The sequence below is a fragment of the Oncorhynchus masou genome, chromosome 24, assembly GCF_036934945.1.
Source record: "Oncorhynchus masou masou isolate Uvic2021 chromosome 24, UVic_Omas_1.1, whole genome shotgun sequence".
NCBI lineage: Eukaryota > Metazoa > Chordata > Actinopteri > Salmoniformes > Salmonidae > Oncorhynchus > Oncorhynchus masou.
This window is the reverse complement of record NC_088235.1, coordinates 35,618,661-35,640,579: the sequence shown is the minus strand read 5'-3', so window position 1 is coordinate 35,640,579 and position 21,919 is coordinate 35,618,661. Positions and strand designations below refer to the sequence as shown.

At 45.3% G+C, this 21,919-nt stretch overlaps 1 protein-coding gene across 1 annotated transcript in view; it reads left to right on the top strand.

The window, feature by feature from the left end:
- LOC135512085 (ankyrin repeat and fibronectin type-III domain-containing protein 1-like) overlaps positions 1–21,919 on the top strand; it is a 244,991-nt gene that overhangs the window by 34,608 nt on the left and 188,464 nt on the right. The window contains exon 5 of the mRNA XM_064933738.1: positions 6,186–6,457. Within this exon, the coding sequence (XP_064789810.1) occupies positions 6,186–6,457 (272 nt within the window). The remainder of the gene's footprint in view (positions 1–6,185; positions 6,458–21,919) is intronic.

Below are 21,919 nucleotides of genomic sequence, written 5' to 3'. Positions count from 1 at the left end.
GTTAGTCTATGGCTGCCTGAGGCGGTTCTCAGAGGCAGGTGATTATCGTTGTCTCTGATTGGGAACCATATTTAGGCAGCCATATTCTTTGTGTGTTTCGTGGGTGATTGTCCTTAGTGTCCTTGTTCCTGTAGCTGTGTTAGTTTACACTAGTATAGGCTGTTTCGGTTTTCGTTACATTCTTTTGTTTTGTAGTATTTGTATTGATTAGTGTTTACGTTTGTTCATTAAACATGGATCACAATCTACACGCTGCATTTTGGTCCGACTCTCCTTCACCGCATGAAAACTGTTACAGAATCACCCACCACAAACGGACCAAGCAGCGTGTCAACAGGCAGGAGCCACAGGAGAAGCAACAAAGGCAGCAACAGTGGCGCAATGAGGATTGGACATGGGATGATATATTGGATGGCAAGGGTTGCTACACATGGGAGGAGATCCTGGCGGGAAGGGATCGCCTTCCATGGGAACAGGTGGAGGCAGCGAGGAGAGCAGAGGCAGCCGGAGAGAGGAGCCGGCGATATGAGGGAACATGGTTGGCATGGAAGCTCGAGAGTCAGCCCCAAAAATTTCTTGGGGGGGCTCACAGGGAGTAGGGCTACGCCAGGTCGGAGACCTGTGCAAACTCCCTGTGCTTACCGGGGGGTTAGAGAGACCGGGCAGTGTTATGCAGTGGTGCGCACGGTGTCCCCAGTGCGGGTGCATAGCCCGGTGCGGTATATTCCAGCTCCTCGTATTGGCCGGGCTAGAGTGGGCATCGAGCCAGGTAAGGTTGGGCAGGCTCGGTGCTCAAGAGCTCCAGTGCGCCTGCACGGTCGGGTCTACCCTGTACCACCACCACACCCCAGCCCTCCGGTGGCAGCTCCCCGCCCCAGGCTTCCTGTGCATGTCCTCGGCCCAGTACCACCAGTGCCAGCACCACGCATCAGACCCACTGTGCGCCTCGCCTGTTTAGCGCAGCCAGAGCCTTCCTCCTCTCCTGCGCTGCCGGAGACTCTTCCAGATCCGCCAGTCAGCCAGACTCTTCCAGATCCGCCAGTCAGCCAGACTCTTCCAGATCCGCCAGTCAGCCAGACTCTTCCAGATCCGCCAGTCAGCCAGACTCTTCCAGATCCGCCAGTCAGCCAGACTCTTCCAGATCCGCCAGTCAGCCAGACTCTTCCAGATCCGCCAGTCAGCCAGACTCTTCCAGATCCGCCAGTCAGCCAGACTCTTCCAGATCCGCCAGTCAGCCAGACTCTTCCAGATCCGCCAGTCAGCCAGACTCTTCCAGATCCGCCAGTCAGCCAGACTCTTCCAGATCCGCCAGTCAGCCAGACTCTTCCAGATCCGCCAGTCAGCCAGACTCTTCCAGATCCGCCAGTCAGCCAGACTCTTCCAGATCCGCCAGTCAGCCAGACTCTTCCAGATCCGCCAGTCAGCCAGACTCTTCCAGATCCGCCAGTCAGCCAGACTCTTCCAGATCCGCCAGTCAGCCAGACTCTTCCAGATCCGCCAGTCAGCCAGACTCTTCCAGATCCGCCAGTCAGCCAGACTCTTCCAGATCCGCCAGTCAGCCAGACTCTTCCAGATCCGCCAGTCAGCCAGACTCTTCCAGACTCTGCCAGTCAGCCAGACTCTTCCAGTCAGCCAGACTCTTCCAGTCAGCCAGACTCTGCCAGTCAGCCAGACTCTGCCAGTCAGCCAGACTCTGCCAGACTCTGCCAGACTCTGCCAGTCAGCCAGACTCTGCCAGACTCTGCCAGTCAGCCAGACTCTGCCAGTCAGCCAGACTCTGCCAGACTCTTCCAGATCCGCCAGTCAGCCAGACTCTTCCAGATCTGCCAGTCAGCCAGGATCTGCCAGAACCGTCAACCAGCCAGGATCTGCCGGATCCAACTACCTGGCTGGGCTTCCTCTCAGTGCTGGGCTTCCTCTCAGTCCCGAGCTGCCCCTCTGTCCCGAGCTGCCCCTCTGGTCGAAATATATTATGTTTATTCTTCATTTATTCGGTCAGGCCAGGGTGTGACATGGGTTATTGTAGTGTGTTTTTGTCTTGGGGTTTTGTGGGATGTCTAGCGTTAGTCTATGGCTGCCTGAGGCGGTTCTCAATCAGAGTCAGGTGATTATCGTTGTCTCTGATTGGGAACCATATTTAGGCAGCCATATTCTTTGTGTGTTTCGTGGGTGATTGTCCTTAGTGTCCTTGTTCCTGTATCTGTGTTAGTTTACACTAGTATAGGCTGTTTCGGTTTTCGTTACGTTCTTTTGTTTTGTAGTATTTGTATTGATTCGTGTTTACGTTTGTTCATTAAACATGGATCGCAATCTACATGCTGCATTTTGGTCCGACTCTCCTTCACCGCATGAAAACCGTTACAATATTTGAGATTCTTCAAAGTAGCCACCATTTGCCTTGATGACAGCTCTGCACACTCTTGGCATTCTCTCAACTAGCTCCATGAGGAATGCTTTTCCGACAGTCTTGAAGGAGTTCCCACATATGCTGAGCCCTTGTTGGCTGCTTTTCCTTCACTCTGTGGTCCAACTCATCCCAAACCATCTCAATTGGGTTGAGGTCAGATGATTGTGGAGGCCAGGTCATCTGACACAGCACTCCCATCACCCTCCTTGGTCAAATAGCCCTTACACAGCCTGGAGGTGTGTTTTGGATCATTGTCCTGTTGACAAACAAATGATAGTCCCACTAAGCGCAAACCAGATGGGATGGCGTATTGCCTCAGAATGCTGTGGTAGCCATGCTGGTTAAGTGTGCCTTGAATTCTAAATAAATCACAGACAGTGTCACCAGCAAAGCACCATCACACCGCCTCCTCCATGCTTCACGGTGGGAACCACACATACAGAGATCATCCGTTCACCTACTTTGCATCTCATAAAGATTTTTGGTTGGAACCAAAAATGTCATATTTTATATCATCAGATCAAAGGACAGACAGATTTCCACTGGTCTAATGTCCATTGCCCATGTTTGTTGGCCCAAGCAAGTCTCTTCTTATTATTGGTGTTCTTTAGTAGTGGTTTCTTTGCTGCAATTCGACCTTGAAAGCCTGTTCACACAGTCTCCTCTGAATAGTTGATGTTGAGATGTGTCCGTTACTTAAACTCTGTGAAGCATTTATTTGAGCTGCAATTTCTAAGGCTGGTAACTCTAATGAACTTATCTTCTGCAGCAGAGGTAACTCTGCAGGACAAAATATCTTGAGATGCACCATCTTGTTTTCAAGTGTCCAAAAAATAATAATACTTAGTAACAATGTTTATAATCAATCCTCAAGGTGTTTTTCAAATATCTATTCGATAATATATCCACCGGAATAGGAATTGTATAGGGTTTTATTTTTATTTTGTATCTTACTACTATAAAATATGAATTATTATGTGTAATATCCACTATATTGTAATGAACCGAGTGTCTGGGATTAGGGCCGGGCGGTAAACCATTGAAAAAAGATATCGGTATTCATTCAAGCTCTGGTTTGGGTTTTTACTTGACCTTCTATAACGGTAGTTTCATGTTTAATACATTTTTTAACATTAAGTAATTCACGAATGACTAAAACAATTATAGCAATCAATCCAGACAGCTAATGTGCACTAGCTTGGGTACTAGCTAGCTAGCGTAAACGTGCTAGCTAGCTAGTGTGTAATAGCTACACAGATAGAACAATGAGACCGATATTTCACCGGATGTATAAATGTGAAGCATCCGCTTAGCGTTCCCACCCACCAAATATGATAGCAAATTTTCTCATCAATGAAACATTTGATCTCAATACAGTTTCTGTTCCCAAAACTAGAATCTGTTTTGAGCAGAGTGGACTAAGTTTTGTAGACTTTGCCCATTTGCCAAAGTTATAAGAAATTGCACTGTTTAGAAGGATTGCGAATTGAGTTATTGCACACACGCACTTCACAGAGTAGGCATTCCCCAACGGAAATATAGGGAACAGAAATATGCAGATGCATGCCATAACAGGCAAATAGGATCTCGCTAGCTTGTGCTTGGCTCTGCCCACCTCCTTGCTTGTTGTGCCCATTATGACTAATTTGTTCCCATTGGAAACGACAGGCTGTTGTCTATCTTGGTTTCTTATAAAAATCTTTGCTAGCTGCACAAGCAACAGTGGTTAACATAACGGCCTGGGCCAGAGCTAGTGCACCGACTGGTATATGCATAGTATGCTGATGCCCAGGAACAAAGCTACTGACTCAGGCGACCAACAAATGTGCACACATACTGTACCATCTGATACGCATGCACTTTGAGGTTTGCAGAACAGACAGCCTCAGCGTGCATACTCTGCAGCTGGACATTTTCTAGGATGACAAGTCAACAACTTCGGGAGGGCAAGCTTGCCAAATAGACCCCTGGAAATCGTCCGACTACTCCTAGTGGCGAATGTAAGATCTGCAGTTGAACCCGAAAAATAAACAGTCAGAGGATAATTATTCTAATAAAATATATTTTGTACAATTATTTTTACAAAATAGAGGCATACAAAGACAAAAGAAATGTGACAGTGGGTAAACAATAACAAATTAGTGCAGGAAAGTAAGAAATGTTTGAAAATGCTGCAATTGAATGCTTGAAGTGAACAAATAACTATGCAAATGGTACCATTGCTCGAGTACCGGAGTTTGAGGCTACAAAATAGGATTTTGATTCCTACGTAATGTTCTACAAATAGGACTAGTCCACTGTCAGTTTTGTGCTCCTAATATTTTGGGTTGAAGTTTGGTTTGAACAGTATAAAGCAATCAGAATGGAGAAAGCCCACTAAAACCACAGCTTTTCATTTGTTGCCATGAACTACCAATAAAGCATATTTAGAAGTTTTATTATTCAGAAATGCCAAATACCGTCCTACCTTCAAAAATGAGAAAAATACTGTGATATGATATTTTGTACATATTGGCCAGACCTATGTGGGATATCCTTAAGTCTGAGCTAATATTGGCTTTGAATGGTAGTTCTAATAATAAAAGGGTTGTGTATAGGCTGAATGAGGCCTTCATGCAGATTTAATGGGCTGGTTAGGGCTTCTGTCATTCTGCCAGTACAGAGCTGCTCTCAGGTGTTGAGGTAGCACATGAGACGAGCCTGATACATTCTACTGCAGACACACACACACATGCTCACGTGCACGCAGACACACCCACATTCGCATGCACACAGACACACACAAAGACACACGCTTGCATGCACACATACATACACACACAACCGTATCGTATTTTATCATATAAACATACTCACACACTCGCAACAGCCGACAGACAAACACGGTGAGCAGAGTGAAACATGAAACCGCTTCACCTGAGAAAGTTGGAGGGAAGAGAGGACTGCAGATTTGTGCGTGTGACATCTCTTCATAATGTCTGAAGTATAATTATTTTTCTATTAGTCTGGAATGAAGTTTCTTGACTTTGATCATGTTTTCTGTCTGAGTACACCAGCTTAAAAGTGTGCTAGTGTCTGCTGTGTGTTTGAGCTTGTATGGGATGATCTCAATTGCATACTCCTCTCATCTCGCCACCTCCTCAAACCATATTTGAGGAGAAGGTCAGAGGGGAGGGACCTCTGACATTCTCATCCAATGGGTTTTGAGGAGGAGACGAGAGAGGACGCATGGAGGATGCAATTGATATTGTTCCTGTGTATATGTGTGCGTGCTTGTTTGTGTCACACATACACACACACAACAGCAGACACACTGAGCAGAGAGAAAGATGAAACCGCCTCACCTGACAGCTGGGAAGAGAGGAAGACAGCAGATTAAATGTGTGTGTGTGTTTGTGTATATGTTTGCGTGTTTGTGTGTGTGTTTAAGGTGTTTGCTTGTGATTGCACATATCTTTGAGGTGACCAGAGACCAGTTAAGTTTTGTTTGTTTGCAGACAATGTGAGACTATTAATCCTGGTGTTCTATCTAAGACGGTGCCAAAGGAGCAATTCACTCCCACACAATATGTCCACTTGTATTTCTTCAGTTCTCTCCTTTTCTCTTTCTCTCTAATTGTCTATTGATCTCTATATATTTTGATTTTGTGTGCCATTGCTTTCAGAATGTGTGTGTGTGTGCGGGCGTATGCATGTGTGTTTGCGCGTATGCATGTGTGTGTGTGTGCTCGTGGCGTTGTATACTATCAGTGGTGCATCTCTGGTTTCTGTTGTCCAGGCTCAGTGCAGCGGGACTTCGACAGAACAGAGCCATCTCCCATATCATCAGCCCAGGCCCCAGCCCCAGCACCGGCCCCGGGTGTGAGAAGCCTCCCTCTGGGTGAGACAGCAACAGCAGCGGGTGAGGGAGAGACAGCGGGTGAGCGGGCGGCTCTGAGGAAGACTGTATCCGTTGACGACCGTCTGATGCAGTCGGCGCCCAGAGAGCAGCAGCAGCACAGACTCCTCAGCAAGCTGGAGAGAGGCAAGAAGAAACTCAGGAACATACATGTGAGTACAGGACTGTGCAGAAATGTAATGTAAATGTGCGTGTGTCGTGGTGGTTGTGTGACGAAGAGAGTTTTGAGACCATGGGACTATAAGGTTCTATCTGACATTTTTGTCATAAACGAGTTAGTCATATATACATGATTTTTAGATGGTTCTTCGTATGTCTATGAAGTTAGATTTGAGAAAGTTCTCTCTGCATAAACCCATTTGATTTTGCCGCTATAAGGTTCTATCTGCAAGCCAGTCACAAGCCTGAGAAAATCCAAACGGACCATTCGGAACACATGTCTCTGCCATCTCCATGGAAGTATGGTCTAGGTTAATCTAGCCAGCAATAATGTCACGCAAGAAAGAAAAAAACAACACTAAGAAATCTGAAAGTAAATGATGTCATGTCGTTGTTCAGTCATAACAGTAATTTGGCTGGTGATCTTAGAGTCAGAACACATCATCAAACACTATCTTGGTAAAATAGTGTTATTCTATCATTTGTGTATTCAAATAGCTACAGTTTTCATAAAAACTGAACATGCCTAATTCAGAAGTCCCATATCCAGATTGATATTTCAGAGCCATAAGATTGCACCCTAATAAAACGGATTTACAAATACACAGGATTTTGATACTCTGCACTCTACGTACCTTTAAGACGAGGACCTGTATTGGTTATGAAATAAGAATTCACTACAAAACAGTTCTGAGATCTGGGATGTGAAAACTTTGATGCTCAATATCTCAGACCAATGCTTTGCGCAGATAGAATCTTAAAGCCCCATGTGCATGTGCATGTTTTAGACTTTTTGTGCAGCAGGGTAAGTGTGTGTCTGTCAGAGAGAAAGAGAGTGTAAGGGCGTATGCAAGTCTATTGTATAACGTCTGTAGAGTGTCTCCATTCCTTTTGGCGTCTGCCAATCAAACAATATGCCATGCCTCTTCTGCATTACTTAGATACCTCTAGGGGAAGTGTTTTTATATAACACGGTACAGAACACTTCTCTTGAAAACCTCACCTAAACCTCCTCAAATGTTAGTTCTGACTGTTTCCTGAGTAGTACATTCTGTAGCCTTCCCACACTTCTATGAGTCATTCAGTCAGTCTGGGCTTGGCACAGCACAGAACAGACCTGCCTCTTAACCTTCCTCTGATGAGGCACTGGAAGACAGGACCACTATCTGAAAACATTTACCCAAATTAGAGTAGATGGGTTTTATTTACACAATTTACACATGATTAAGAGAGAAACACATGAACAAAAACTATATTTAGTGTCGGTTTAAAAACCTAACTAATGATGCCCTGATTTGTGTTTACTCCCGGTTGCTGATCCCTTGTAGTTGGCAGCCAGCTTGAACTCGGCACATTTCAGGTCTCTGCTGCAACAGTTTTATCTGTAGGGTTTGGTAGGCCACTGAGTATGTTGTGTAGTCAGAATTTAGGAATGTCTTGAGGGCCCTCCTCAAAATACATATGTATTGGAGGGACATGGGGTACACAGAAGTATTGAAAATATTTTGAAAAGCAACCCAAGGGGGTTAAAAGGTCAGTCGGTGAACAGGGATGTAGGTTGACGTTACGCTACATTAATGCCTGAGACTGGTTCTGGTTTCCTGTGTTCTGCATGGAGATTATGTTTATTAATAGATTGAAAAGTATTCTTTCACAAGTTGTCTTTCTGTGATTCATCACATCCTCTCTCCTCGCTTCCTTCTCAATCATAGTATGGAGTAGAAGGTCCAAGGGCCTTTCACTCAAGGGTCTTTCACTCTTTTACCTTCTTCTACAATGGGTTTTGAATAGGAGGCAAGGAGAGTGGATGGGAGGAATCGAGTAAAGATAACTTGTGAAGGAGCCATACAGAGTAATGTGCTTTGGCACAATGAAGTGTTTTTGGTTGCTGTGCAGTTGCTCTGTGCTGGGTTTTCAAACAGCTTGACCTTTATTGCAGAGAGAAAGGCCTTGATTTTCTCCTGGTTGGCAATAGGCCCTAAAGATGAGGGGTTAGAGGAGGTATTCTTTAGTTGACCCCTTCTGACCCTGTGAAGATGAGTGGTTATGGGAAGGGAACACTGGTGTAACCCTTCAACCAAAATGCATGAATTGAGGAGCAACCTGAAGTAAAAAGGAGATTCAGCAACTCTTGGAGGACAATGGCAGTTGTAGAAAAAACTCTGAAGGTGGCGAAAAGCCGAAACTTTGAGCAATAAATACGCTTTTTTTATTCACTTCCATTGTCCTCCAAGAGTTGATGAATTGTCTCTCCACTTCAAGATGAGGGGTTATGGAAGGGACCTCATTGCGTCCTCTCTCTTTGCTTCCTTCTCAATCGTATTTGATTAGAAGGTCCAAAGTCCTTTCACTCTGACTTTCTTCAGTTTTGAGAAGGAGGAGAGGAGAGAGAATGGGAGGAATCGAGGAAAGATTAATGGAGCAAGAGTTATACAGAGCAATGTATCGCTTTGGTGCAATTATGTGTATTTTGTTGCCGTGAAGCAGAAGCTCGGTGCTGGGTTTTCAAACTGATCACCAGCTACAGTATTGACACACCACAATAATCCTAGTGATGGGGGAAAGATCGATGCAGTTACATATCTGAATATTATTTTTGACAATAAATACTGTCGTATCGTTTTGACAGTATCCCAATAATATTTTTGCTTTAGTTTGCTCTACCAACACCAAAACTCCAGTGTTTTCCTTAATTTATTGTTCTCTGTCTTCTTTTTAAATAAGGAGCCAATTTGTTTTCAGCAAACTCATTTTCTCATGGCTCTCTCTTGTCCCTCTACAGCAGACATATGGTGAGCAATATGTTTGGACCATGGAATCTTAATAAAATCACAGTATTGAATCGCATTACATGTAGAGTCATACGTCAGTCTGAAACGGTGTGAAGCAGTCGCTAAGCAACTGTATCATAGCCAGATCTAATATCCTTCTCTGACATTACCATGGCCCAAAGTTTTCCCTGACTGACTGTGTGGCTGATTAGAAAACAGGTCTAATGTGTGTGGGAGGAAAGTCCCAGCGTCTCTGATGTAACATTGAAACTCTAGTTGACAGAATGATGTCCTTGAGAGATCGAATTTAAGGGGAATTTGTTTTTGCCACCATTGATGTTTAGGTAATAAGTAGGCCTGATCACTTCCAAGCCCTCTAAGCATGTTCATTCTATGTTTTAGCCAAACATTCTACTGCATTTTCTCTTTGTCTCATTACAGTTGAATTTCAATCATGTCAGTTGGATATTATCTCCATATGTCCTGGCTGATAAGCCCCTCTGTTTCTGGACCATGTTCCAGTAAGTCAGCCATTGTTACCCGTAACTGTCAATATCAGGTCCAAATCTCCCTATGAATCCTGGGTAGAGCTATGGGACTGCTGACTCACAGAGGATGTCATAAAAACACATCTACTTCCTTTTTTGGCCTTTTCTCTTTCTCCTTACTCATTCTTAGAATAAGGGCATCTAGTTATTACCTATGTAGTGCACTGCTTTTAGCCAGAGCCAGATACAAAGAAATAATGGCTCTATCCCAAACTAATGCACTATTTGGGCAAATTATGTAATTTGAGGTAAAGCCAATGTATTTTACCTCTAGCCATAGCAGAAATGTCATTCCGGATGAGTTAGTCAGGTAAAAATGTAACCAATGTCTCTAAAGTAGGAGAGAGAGACGGAGAGAGACAGACCGCTTAGTGACACAACTATTCCAGTGTTTTTCTCCCAGGCCCGTCACTTAGGCTCCCGATGGAAAATCCACAGCTCTATTTGCCTTGGGTGTCATAAAAGACAAGCGGGAATGGTCTTTTGTTTTTGTGGAAAGTTTGTCTCGGTTCTGAGAGGAGCGCAGTGCAGCACAGCACAGCACGACAGGTGGCATGCGGGCTGCTGAAATGGCCTCAATGCTGTCTGACTGAAGCCTGTTGTGAGGAGGAAAAGATCTGCATTTCTACTTTGTAAATATAATAATTTGAGCGTGGAGCTGCAGGGGAAGTTGTATTTTGTAACACTGTTGTTCTGTAATGTTATTAACTGCCCCCCCCCCCCACACTCCCCTTCTTTTCTCGTCTCCTCTCCTTCTCTTTTCGTGCTCAGGGTGTATTCTCCGGTGTCTGCCACAGCCATCAGGAGTCCAGACCCACCTTCAGCCTGTCTATTAGTCAAACACCACAGCATAAAACACACACTGTCCACAACACACACACACACTCAGCCACACACACACATTATACACCGCAGAAACGCAGTCCCCACAGCTCAGTGGCAAATAATCCCACACACTATACACACAGTCTACACACACTTTCACATGCATTTTCTCTAGACACACATCTCACTAATTCTACGCACATATTTTCATTAGACTGCCATGTGGAATGGTCCTTGTTTGAGCTGTTGATTTTTTTTCAATGTAGTGTAGTGGGGGTGTTTCCCCTAAAGACTAAGAGGGGTGAAGCTTGTCCTCTCTGACTCTTAAGTCTACTCTGGACCTCTTCTCATGCTACTACTTTTGAGGTGACAGGGTTATCTATTTACCTTAGTCTCCATCTCCATATTTCCTATCACCCCGTTTACCCCCCCTTTATTATGACAGAGAGTCAATGCTGGGGTTTATTTTCCAGATGATCCCTGTTGAGCACAACAATAAACATCAAACGTTTCTGTCTGTCTCTGTCCGTGTCACTTTGACTGACTGCCATTGAATTCCTATATAACAGGGTACGTTTCCAGACTCTCAGTGCCTCTCTGCTTTTATCCAGGAGCATCCCAAAATGTAACTGAACAAATTGCTTGTTTGTTTGGGGCTTTTCTGTACAATCCATGTATTATTGCAAGAGAGACAAATGTTACAGTGGGTAGTTGTAAACACTATCAGGTACAAGTACCGGTGCACATGTCTCCTAACTAATTCATCTTGTGTTTGTGTGCTGATAAAAACACATTTCCGGAAGTCAAGAGGGAGTTGTAGAATGCTGTTACGTTCGACCCCAATTGTCCTGCTGATATAACAGCAGGTGTACTTACAGCATTATTTCATGCATGTACACACGCTACTGGTATAATGAGTTAAGCCGACAATAATCCGCAAACACATGTCTCTCCTGTGTCTCCTTGCCAACTGCTTACAGCTGTAATCTTCACCTGTTAATTGTTAGGTTAGATTACTTGTTGGTTATTACTGCATTGTCGGAACTAGAAGCACAGCATTTCGCTTCACTCGCATTAATATCTGCTAACCATGTGTATGTGACAAATTTGATTTGATTTAAATTTGATTTGATGTTAATGTATGAACTATATACAGTGCATTCGGGAAAGTATTCAAATCCCTTATACGTTTCAGCCTTATTCTAAAATGTATTTAAAAAAAAGTCTCTTCAGCTGGACTGCGCATGCTCTGAGGACGCGGCTAGGGAACCGTCTGGGCCGGCAGCCTTGCGAGGGTCAACATATTTAAATGTTTTACTCACATCGGCCACAGAGAAGGAGAGCCCACAGTCCTTGGTAGCTGGCCATGTCGGTGGCACTGTGTTATCCTCAAAGCAAGCAAAGAACGTGTTTATCTGGTCTGGAAGTAAGACGGTGTCCGTGACGTGGCTGGTTTTCCTTTTGTATTCCGTGATTGTCTGTAGACGCTGTCACTTACGTCTTGTGTCTGAACCGTTGAATTGCGACTCCACTCTGTCTCTATACTGACGTTTTGCCTGTTTGATTGCTTCGCGGATGGAATGACCATTGTTTGTATTCTGACACATTCATCTTGCCATGGTTAAATCCAGTGTTTTGCTCAAAAACTGAAAGCGCAAACCATGTCCAATCAGTTTCTCCCATTCTCCCAGATCCTCTCAAGATCTGTCTGGTTGGATGGGGAGTGTTGCTGCACAGCTATTTTCAGGTCTTTCCAGAGATATTCGATTGGGTTCAAGTCCGGGCTCTCGCTGGGCCACTCAAGGACATTCAGAGACTTGTCCCGAAGCCACTCCTGTGTTGTCTTGGCTGTTTGCTAAGGGCCGTTGTCATGTTGGAAGATGAATCTTCACTCCAGTCTGAGGTCCTGAGCGTACTGGAGCAGATTTTCTTCAATGATCTCTGTACTTGGCTCTGTTCATCTTCCCTGAAAAACATCCCCACAACCTGATGCTGCCACCACCATGCTTCATCATAGGGATGGTGCCAGGTTTCCTCCATATGTGATGCTTGGCATTCAGGCCAAAGAGTTCAATCTTGGTTTCATTAGACTGGAGAATTTTGTTTCTCAAGGTTTGAGAGTCTTTAGGTGCAGTTTGGTAAACTCCAAGCGGGCTGTCTTGTGCCTTTTACTGAGAAGTGGCTTCTGTCTGGCCACTCTACCATAAAGGCATGATTGATGGAGAGATGGCAGAGATGGTTGTTCTTCGGCCAGCTCCATGAAGAGTCTTGTTGGCTCCAAACTTCTTCCACTTAAGAATGATGGAGGCCACTGTGTCCTTGGGGACCTTCAATACTGCAGAAATGTTTTGCTACCCTTCCCCAGATATGTGCCTCGACACAATCCTGTCTCAGAGCTCTACAGACAATTCCGTCGACCTCATGGCTTGGTTTCTGCTCTTACATGCGCTGTCAACAGTGGGACCTTATATAGACAGGTGTGTGCGTTTCAAAATCATGTCCAATCAATACCCTTTACCACAGGTGGACTCCAATCAAGCTGTAGAAGCATCTCAAGGGTGATCAATGGAAACAGAATGCACCTGAGCTCAATTTAGAGTCTCATAGTGAAGGGGATCTGATTTTTTATTTTTATTCAAATAACCTGTTTCGCTTTGTTATTATGGGGTGTTGTGTGTAGATTAATGAGGGAAAAAAATATTTGATATATTTTAGAATAAGGCTGTAATGTAACAACATGTAAAAATAAAATAAAAAGCACTGTATATAGTAACTTACTGGTGCAGGAGTTACATTGTGTGTGTCCTTTGGCTAGGGACAGGAGTTATTCCTGACCCAGCCAGGATTATCTTGGGGTCCTAGCTACAGTATTCTCACTTGGTCAGGAAAACTCAGGGTCCTACACATGATATGAAAACAGATGGTCATTTGCAGGTTTATGTTAAAAACCCTGGTGCCCAACGTACTGTATAGCAGTGGTGTAAAGTACTTAAGTAAAATTACTTTACAGTACTACTTAAGTAGATTATTTGGGTATCTGTACTTTACTTTACTATAATTCTTTTGGGATAACTTTTACTTTTACTGCACTACATTCCTAAAGAAAGTAATGTACTTTTTACTCATTACATATATTTTCCCTGACACCCAAAAGTACATGTTACATTTTGAATGCTTAGCAGCACAGGAACATTTTCCAATTCACACACTTATCAAGAGAACATCCCTGGTCATCCTTACTGCCTCTGATCTGGCAGACTCACTAAACACAAATGCTTTGTTTGTAAATTATGTTTGAGTGTTGGTGTGTGCCCCTGGCTATCCGTAAAATAATGGTGCCATCTGGTTTGCGTCATAAGGAATTTTAAATGATTTATACTTTTACATTTGATACTTAAGAATATTTTAGCAATTACATTTTACTTTTGATACTTAAGTATATTTTAAATCAAATACTTTTAGACTTGTACTCAAGTAGTATTTTACTGGGTGACTTTTACTTGAGTCATTTTCTATTAAGGTATCTTTACTTTTGTCAATTGGGTACTTTTTCCATCGCTGCTGCAGCATGACTGCACCAGACCTGACTGCCCTTAACCAACACAAAAACATCCTATGGCGTTCTGCCTTAGCATCAAACAGCCCCCGTGATATGCAGCTGTTCAGGGAAGCTAGAAACCGTTATACACAGGCAGTTAGAAAAGCCAAGGCCAGCTTTTTCAAGCAGAAATTTGCTTCCTGCAACACTAACTCAAAAAAGTTCTGGGACACTGTAAAGTCCATGGAGAATAAGAACACCTCCTCCCAGCTGCCCACTGCACTGAAGATAGGAAACACTGTCACCACTGATAAATCCACCATAATTGAGAATTTCAATAAGCATTTTTCTACGGCTGGCCATGCTTTCCACCTGGCTACTCATACCCCGGTCAACAGCACTGCACCCCTCACAGCAACTCGCCCAAGCCTTCCCCATTTCTCCTTCTCCCAAGTCCGTTCAGCTGATGTTCTGAAAGAGCTGCAAAATCTGGACCCCTACAAATCAGCCGGGCTAGACAATCTGGACCCTTTCTTTCTAAAATTATCTCCCGAAATTGTTGCCACCCCTATTACTAGCCTGTTCAACCTCTTTCGTGTCGTCTGAGATCCCCAAAGATTGGAAAGCAGCTGCGGTCATCCCCCTCTTCAAAGGGGGGGACACTTGACCCAAACTGCTACAGACCTATATCTATCCTACCATGCCTTTCTAAGGTCTTCGAAAGCCAAGTCAACAAACAGATTACCGACCATTTTGGATCTCACCATACCTTCTCTGCTATGCAATCTGGTTTCAGAGCTGGTCATGGGTGCACCTCAGCCACACTCAAGGTCCTAAACGATATCTTAACCGCCATCGATAAGAAACATTACTGTGCAGCCGTGTTCATTGATCTGGCCAAGGCAACTACAAATACTTAGGTGTCTGGTTAGACTGTAAACTCTCCTTCCAGACCCATATCAAATATCTCCAATCCAAAGTTAAATCTAGAATTGGCTTCCTATTTCGCAACAAAGCATCCTTCACTCATGCTGCCAAACATACCCTTGTAATACTGACCATCCTACCAATCCTCGACTTTGGCTATGTCATTTACAAAATAGCCTCCAATACCCTACTCAACAAATTGGATGCAGTCTATCACAGTGCAATCCGTTTTGTCACCAAAGCACCATATACTTCCCACCATTGCGACCTGTACGCTCTCGTTGGCTGGCCCTCGCTTCATACTCGTCGCCAAATCCACTGGCTCCATGTCATCTACAAGACCCTGCTAGGTAAAGTCCCCCCTTATCTCAGCTCGCTGGTCACCATAGCATCTCCCACCTGTAGCCCACGCTCCAGCAGGTATATCTCTCTAGTCAACCCCAAAACCAATTCTTTCTTTGGCCGCCTCTCCTTCCAGTTCTCTGCTGCCAATGACTGGAACGAACTACAAAAAGCACTGAAACTGGAAACGCTTATCTCCCTCACTAGCTTTAAGCACCAACTGTCAGAGCAGCTCACAGATTACTGCACCTGTACATATCCCACCTATATTTTAGCCCAAACAACTACCTCATTCCCTACTGTATTTAATTTATTTATTTTGCTCCTTTGCACCCCATTATTTTTATTTCTACTTTGCACATTCTTCCATTGCAAATCTACCATTCCAGTGTTTTACTTGCTATATTGTATTTACTTTGCCACCATGGCCTTTTTTTGCCTTTACCTCCCTTATCTCACCTCATTTGCTCACATCGTATATAGACTTGTTTATACTGTATTATTGACTGTATGTTTGTTTTGCTCCATGTGTAACTCTGTGTCGTTGTATGTGTTGAACTGCTTTCCTTTATCTTGGCCAGGTCGCAATTGTAAATGAGAACTTGTTCTCAACTTGCCTACCTGGTTAAATAAAGGTGAAATAAAATAAAATAAATAAAATGTCCCTTGTAAATACAACATAATTTTGGACAGCTGAAGCAATCACACTATATTTTCTCAGGAAAATTACCCTTTGTAAATTTATGTAATCTTCATCAGTCCTAATACATTAGAAAACTGTGGATAGTGTAACTGCACATCACATACACGGAGATGTGTATTACTCATTTATGTTTAGCTTATTTATGTCATTAGTCTCTGTTTCTCTATGCACACACACACAGAGAGACCCATGCAGGACAGTACAGAGGGTGTGTTAACCAACCGATTCCACATGGACAAATCATATCACGTGACAAGTCAAGCAGGCTGTTCTGAACACCATTTAAAGTGTTGTTCAGCTCCATGCATTACCCCCAGCAAGAAATATTAGTTGGATGAATTCAAATTGACATTTTATTGAGACTAATCCCCTCAAACAAAACCGCTCAGAAAGGAGGATGGCTGTTCTGCCCTCATATACACACCTCCTCCCTGCTCAGTGTGTAGGTGAATAAGATATGAGTTCACACACACCAACTGACACACATAAAAATGCATACATAACATTCAGTATATTGCGTACACACACCACACACTTCCATACTTTGTGTATAATTGCTCACGTCTCACCTCCCAGTAGTAAATAAAGAAATAGTGTAGCCACAGTATTTACTAATGTGTCGTTCCTGCCCTAGGGTGTTTGAGAACGCATGCGTTGTCATTGGCAACAACCCCCATTCTCCCCAACACACACAGTAACCCACACCCCTACCCTGGGCAGCCCAGCACAGTGCAGGCAGGCAGGGCCATGAATTTCAGCAGTCACTTAATATGGCGGCCGCAGGGCCTTGGAGGTGCCAGGAGCTGGCTGCCAGGAGGGACAGCGCGGCCGCGGCCTCCCCAAGAACGGGGCTCCGCGCTGGGCCATGAATGCTAGCATTGGTCCCCTAATTAGCCATGGGAGAGGCCTAACAACCCCGCTACAGTTCAGCTGCTGACAAACAGCAAAATAAAGCCTTGTTCAAATTAGCAAGGTGAAGTGAGAAGGACTGGAAGGAGGGCTGGACTGTCTGGGGCGGAGAGAGAGAGAGTGTGTGTCTGTGAGAGAGAGTGGGGCTATTTTAGTTCAAATACGCTGAGCGTTGTGACCACTCCTTTCTCCTCCCGTGAGAAACGTGGCGCGTTAAGACTGTGTGTGTGATGATAATTTACTCCACATTAAGATACTTCTGTATGAACAGGGTCACGCTTGTTAGGGATGTTATGGTGCTAAAGAAAGACATTCAGTTATCAGTTTATGTTCACAGAGAGACATTTAGCACTAAGCTGGAATAATCAAATCAAATCAAATTTTATTTGTCACATACACATGGTTAGCAGATGTTAATGCGAGTGTAGCGAAATGCTTGTGCTTCCAGTTCCGACAATGCAGTAATAACCAACAAGTAATCTAACTAACAATTCCAAAACTAATATCTTATACACAGTGTAAGGGGATAAAGAATATGTACATAAAGATATGAATGAGTGATGGTGCAGAACAGCATATGCAAGATACAGTAGATGGTATCGAGTACAGTATATACATATGAGATGAGTATGTAAACACAGTGGCATAGTTAAATTGGCTAGTGATACATGTATTACATAAGGATGCAGTAGATGATAGAGTACAGTGTATATACATATTCATATGAGATGAATAATGTAGGGTATGTAAACATTATATTAGGTAGCATTGTTTAAAGTGGCTAGTGATATATTTTACATCCTTTCCCATCAATTCCCATTATTGAAGTGGCTGGAGTTGAGTCAGTGTGTTGGCAGCAGCCACTCAATGTTAGTGGTTGCTGTTTAACAGTCTGATGGCCTTGAGATAGAAACTGTTTTTCAGTCTCTCGGTCCCAGCTTTGATGCACCTGTACTGACATTTACATTTACATTTAAGTCATTTAGCAGACGCTCTTATCCAGAGCGACTTACAAATTGGTGAATTCACCTTCTGACATCCAGTGGAACAACCACTTTACAATAGTGCATCTAAATCATTTAAGGGGGGGGGGGTGAGAAGGATTACTTATCCTATCGTAGGTATTCCTTGAAGAGGTGGGGTTTCAGGTGTCTCCGGAAGGTGGTGATTGACTCCACTGTCCTGGCGTCGTGAGAGAGTTTGTTCCACCGTTGGGGGGCCAGAGCAGCGAACAGTTTTGACTTGGCTGAGCGGGAACTGTACTTCCTCAGTGGTAGGGAGGCGAGCAGGCCAGAGGTGGATGAACGCAGTGCCCTTGTTTGGGTGCAGGGCCTGATCAGAGCCTGGAGGTACTGCGGTGCCGCTCCCCTCACAGCTCCGTAGGCAAGCACCATGGTCTTGTAGCGGATGCGAGCTTCAACTGGAAGCCAGTGGAGAGAGCGGAGGAGCGGGGTGACGTGAGAGAACTTGGGAAGGTTGAACACCAGACGGGCTGCGGCGTTCTGGATGAGTTGTAGGGGTTTAATGGCACAGGCAGGGAGCCCAGCCAACAGCGAGTTGCAGTAATCCAGACGGGAGATGACAAGTGCCTGGATTAGGACCTGCGCCGCTTCCTGTGTGAGGCAGGGTCGTACTCTGCGGATGTTGTAGAGCATGAACCTACAGGAACGGGCCACCGCCATGATGTTGGTTGAGAACGACAGGGTGTTGTCCAGGATCACGCCAAGGTTCTTAGCGCTCTGGGAGGAGGACACAATGGAGTTGTCAACCGTGATGGCGAGATCATGGAACGGGCAGTCCTTCCCCGGGAGGAAGAGCAGCTCCGTCTTGCCGAGGTTCAGCTTGAGGTGGTGATCCGTCATCCACACTGATATGTCTGCCAGACATGCAGAGATGCGATTCGCCACCTGGTCATCAGAAGGGGGAAAGGAGAAGATTAATTGTGTGTCGTCTGCATAGCAATGATAGGAGAGACCATGTGAGGTTATGACAGAGCCAAGTGACTTGGTGTATAGCGAGAATAGGAGAGGGCCTAGAACAGAGCCCTGGGGGACACCAGCGGTGAGAGCGCGTGGTGAGGAGACAGATTCTCGCCACGCCACCTGGTAGGAGCGACCTGTCAGGTAGGACGCAATCCAAGCGTGGGCCGCGCCGGAGATGCCCAACTCGGAGAGGGTGGAGAGGAGGATATGATGGTTCACAGTATCGAAGGCAGCCGATAGGTCTAGAAGGATGAGAGCAGAGGAGAGAGAGTTAGCTTTAGCAGTGCGGAGCGCCTCCGTGATACAGAGAAGAGCAGTCTCAGTTGAATGACTAGTCTTGAAACCTGACTGATTTGGATCAAGAAGGTCATTCTGAGAGAGATAGCGGGAGAGCTGGCCAAGGACGGCACGTTCAAGAGTTTTGGAGAGAAAAGAAAGAAGGGATACTGGTCTGTAGTTGTTGACATCGGAGGGATCGAGTGTAGGTTTTTTCAGAAGGGGTGCAACTCTCGCTCTCTTGAAGACGGAAGGGACGTAGCCAGCGGTCAGGGATGAGTTGATGAGCGAGGTGAGGTAAGGGAGAAGGTCTCCGGAAATGGTCTGGAGAAGAGAGGAGGGGATAGGGTCAAGCGGGCAGGTTGTTGGGCGGCCGGCCGTCACAAGAAGCGAGATTTCATCTGGAGAGAGAGGGGAGAAAGAGGTCAGAGCACAGGGTAGGGCAGCGTGAGCAGAACCAGCGGTGTCGTTTGACTTAGCAAACGAGGATCGGATGTCGTCGACCTTCTTTTCAAAATGGTTGACGAAGTCATCTGCAGAGAGGGAGGAGGGGGGGGGGAGGGGGACCTCGCCTTCTGGATGTTAGCGGGGTGAACAGGCAGTGGCTCGGGTGGGTGTTGTCCTTGATGATCTTTATGGCCTTCCTGTAACATCGGGTGGTGTAGGTGTCCTGGAGGGCAGGTAGTTTGCCCTCGGTGATACGTTGTGCAGACCTCACTACCCTCTGGAGAGCCTTACGGTTGTGGGCGGAGCAGTTGCCGTACCAGGCGGTGATACAGCCCGCCAGGATGCCCTCGATTGTGCATCTGTAGAAGTTTGTGAGTGCTTTTGGTGACAAGCCGAATTTCTTCAGCCTCCTGAGGTTGAAGAGGCGTAGCTGCGCCTTCTTCACCTATGCTGTCTGTGTGAGTGGACCAATTCAGTTTTGTCTGTGATGTGTATGCCGAGGAACTTAAAACTTACTACCCTCTCCACTACTATTCCATCGATGTGGATAGGGGGGTGTTCCCTCTGCTGTTTCCTGAAGTCCACAATCATCTCCTTAGTTTTGTTGACGTTGAGTGTGAGGTTATTGTCCTGACACCACACTCCGAGGGCCCTCACCAGCAGACTGGTATAGGGATTGATTGAATATGTCCGTAAACACACCAGCCAGCTGGTCTGCGCATGCTCTGAGGGCGCGACTGGGGATGCCGGCTGGGCCCGCGGCCTTGCGAGGGTTAACACGTTTAAATGTTTTACTCACCTCGGCTGCAGTGAAGGAGAGACCGCAGTTTCCGTTGCAGGCCGTGTCAGTGGCACTGTATTGTCCTCAAAGCGGGCAAATAAGTTATTTAGTCTGCCTGGGAGCAAGACATCCTGGTCCGTGACTGAGCTGGATTTCATCTTGTAGTCTGTGATTGACTGAAGACCCTGCCACATACCTCTTGTGTCTGAGCCGTTGAATTGAGATTCTACTTTGTCTCTATACTGACGCTTAGCTTGTTTGATAGCCTTACGGAGGGAATAGCTGCACTGTTTGTATTCGGTCATATTACCAGTCACCTTGCCCTGATTAAAAGCAGTGGTTCGCACTTTCAGATTCACGCGGGGCAGGGCCTTATATGCGTCGCGGAAGTTAGAATAACAGTGATCCAAGGTTTTGCCAGCCCTGGTGGCGCAATCGATATGCTGATACATTTTAGGGAGTCTTGTGTTCAGATTAGCCTTGTTAAAATCCCCAGCTACAATGAATGCAGCCTCAGGATGTATGGATTCCAGTTTGCAAAGAGGCAAATAAAGTTTGTTCAGAGCCATCGATGTGTCTGCTTGGGGGGGAATATATACGGCTGTGATTATAATCGAAGAGAATTCTCTTGGTAGATAAATGCGGTCTACATTTGATTGTGAGGAATTCCAAATCAGGTGAACAGAAGGATTTGAGTTCCTGTATGTTTCTTTCATCGCACCACGTCTCGTTAGCCATAAGGCATACGTCCCCACCCCTCTTCTTACCAGAAAGGTGTTTGTTTCTGTCGGCGCGATGTGTGGAGAAACCCGCTGGCTGCACCGCATCCGAGAGCGTCTCTCCAGTGAGCCATGTTTCCGTGAAGCCAAGAACGTTACAGTCTCTGATGTCCCTCTGGAATGCTACCCTTGCTCGGATTTCATCAACCTTGTTGTCAAGAGACTGGACATTGGCGAGAAGAATGCTAGGAAGTGGGGCACGATGTGCCCGTCTCCGTAGTCTGACCAGAAGACCGCCTCGTTTCCCTCTTTTACGAAGTCGTTTTTTTGGGTTGCCGGCTGGGATCCATTCCGTTGTCCTGGTTGAAAGGCAGAACACAGGATCCTCTTCGCGAAAGTCATATTCTTGGTCGTACTGATGGTGAGTTGACGCTGATCTTATATTCAGTTGTTCTTCTCGACTGTATGTAATGAAACCTAAGATGACCTGGGGTACTAATGTAAGCAATAACACGTAAAAAAACTGCATACGTTCATAGGAACGCGAAGCGAGGCGGCCATCTCTGTTGGCGCCGGAAGTTCAGGAATCTAAATTTGCTGTACATATCATCATCAGCTCCAGTGAGCTCCTGACCAAGTCAAGTACTGGCAGTGCTCTATGATAAACTTAATATTCAATGAAGTGTC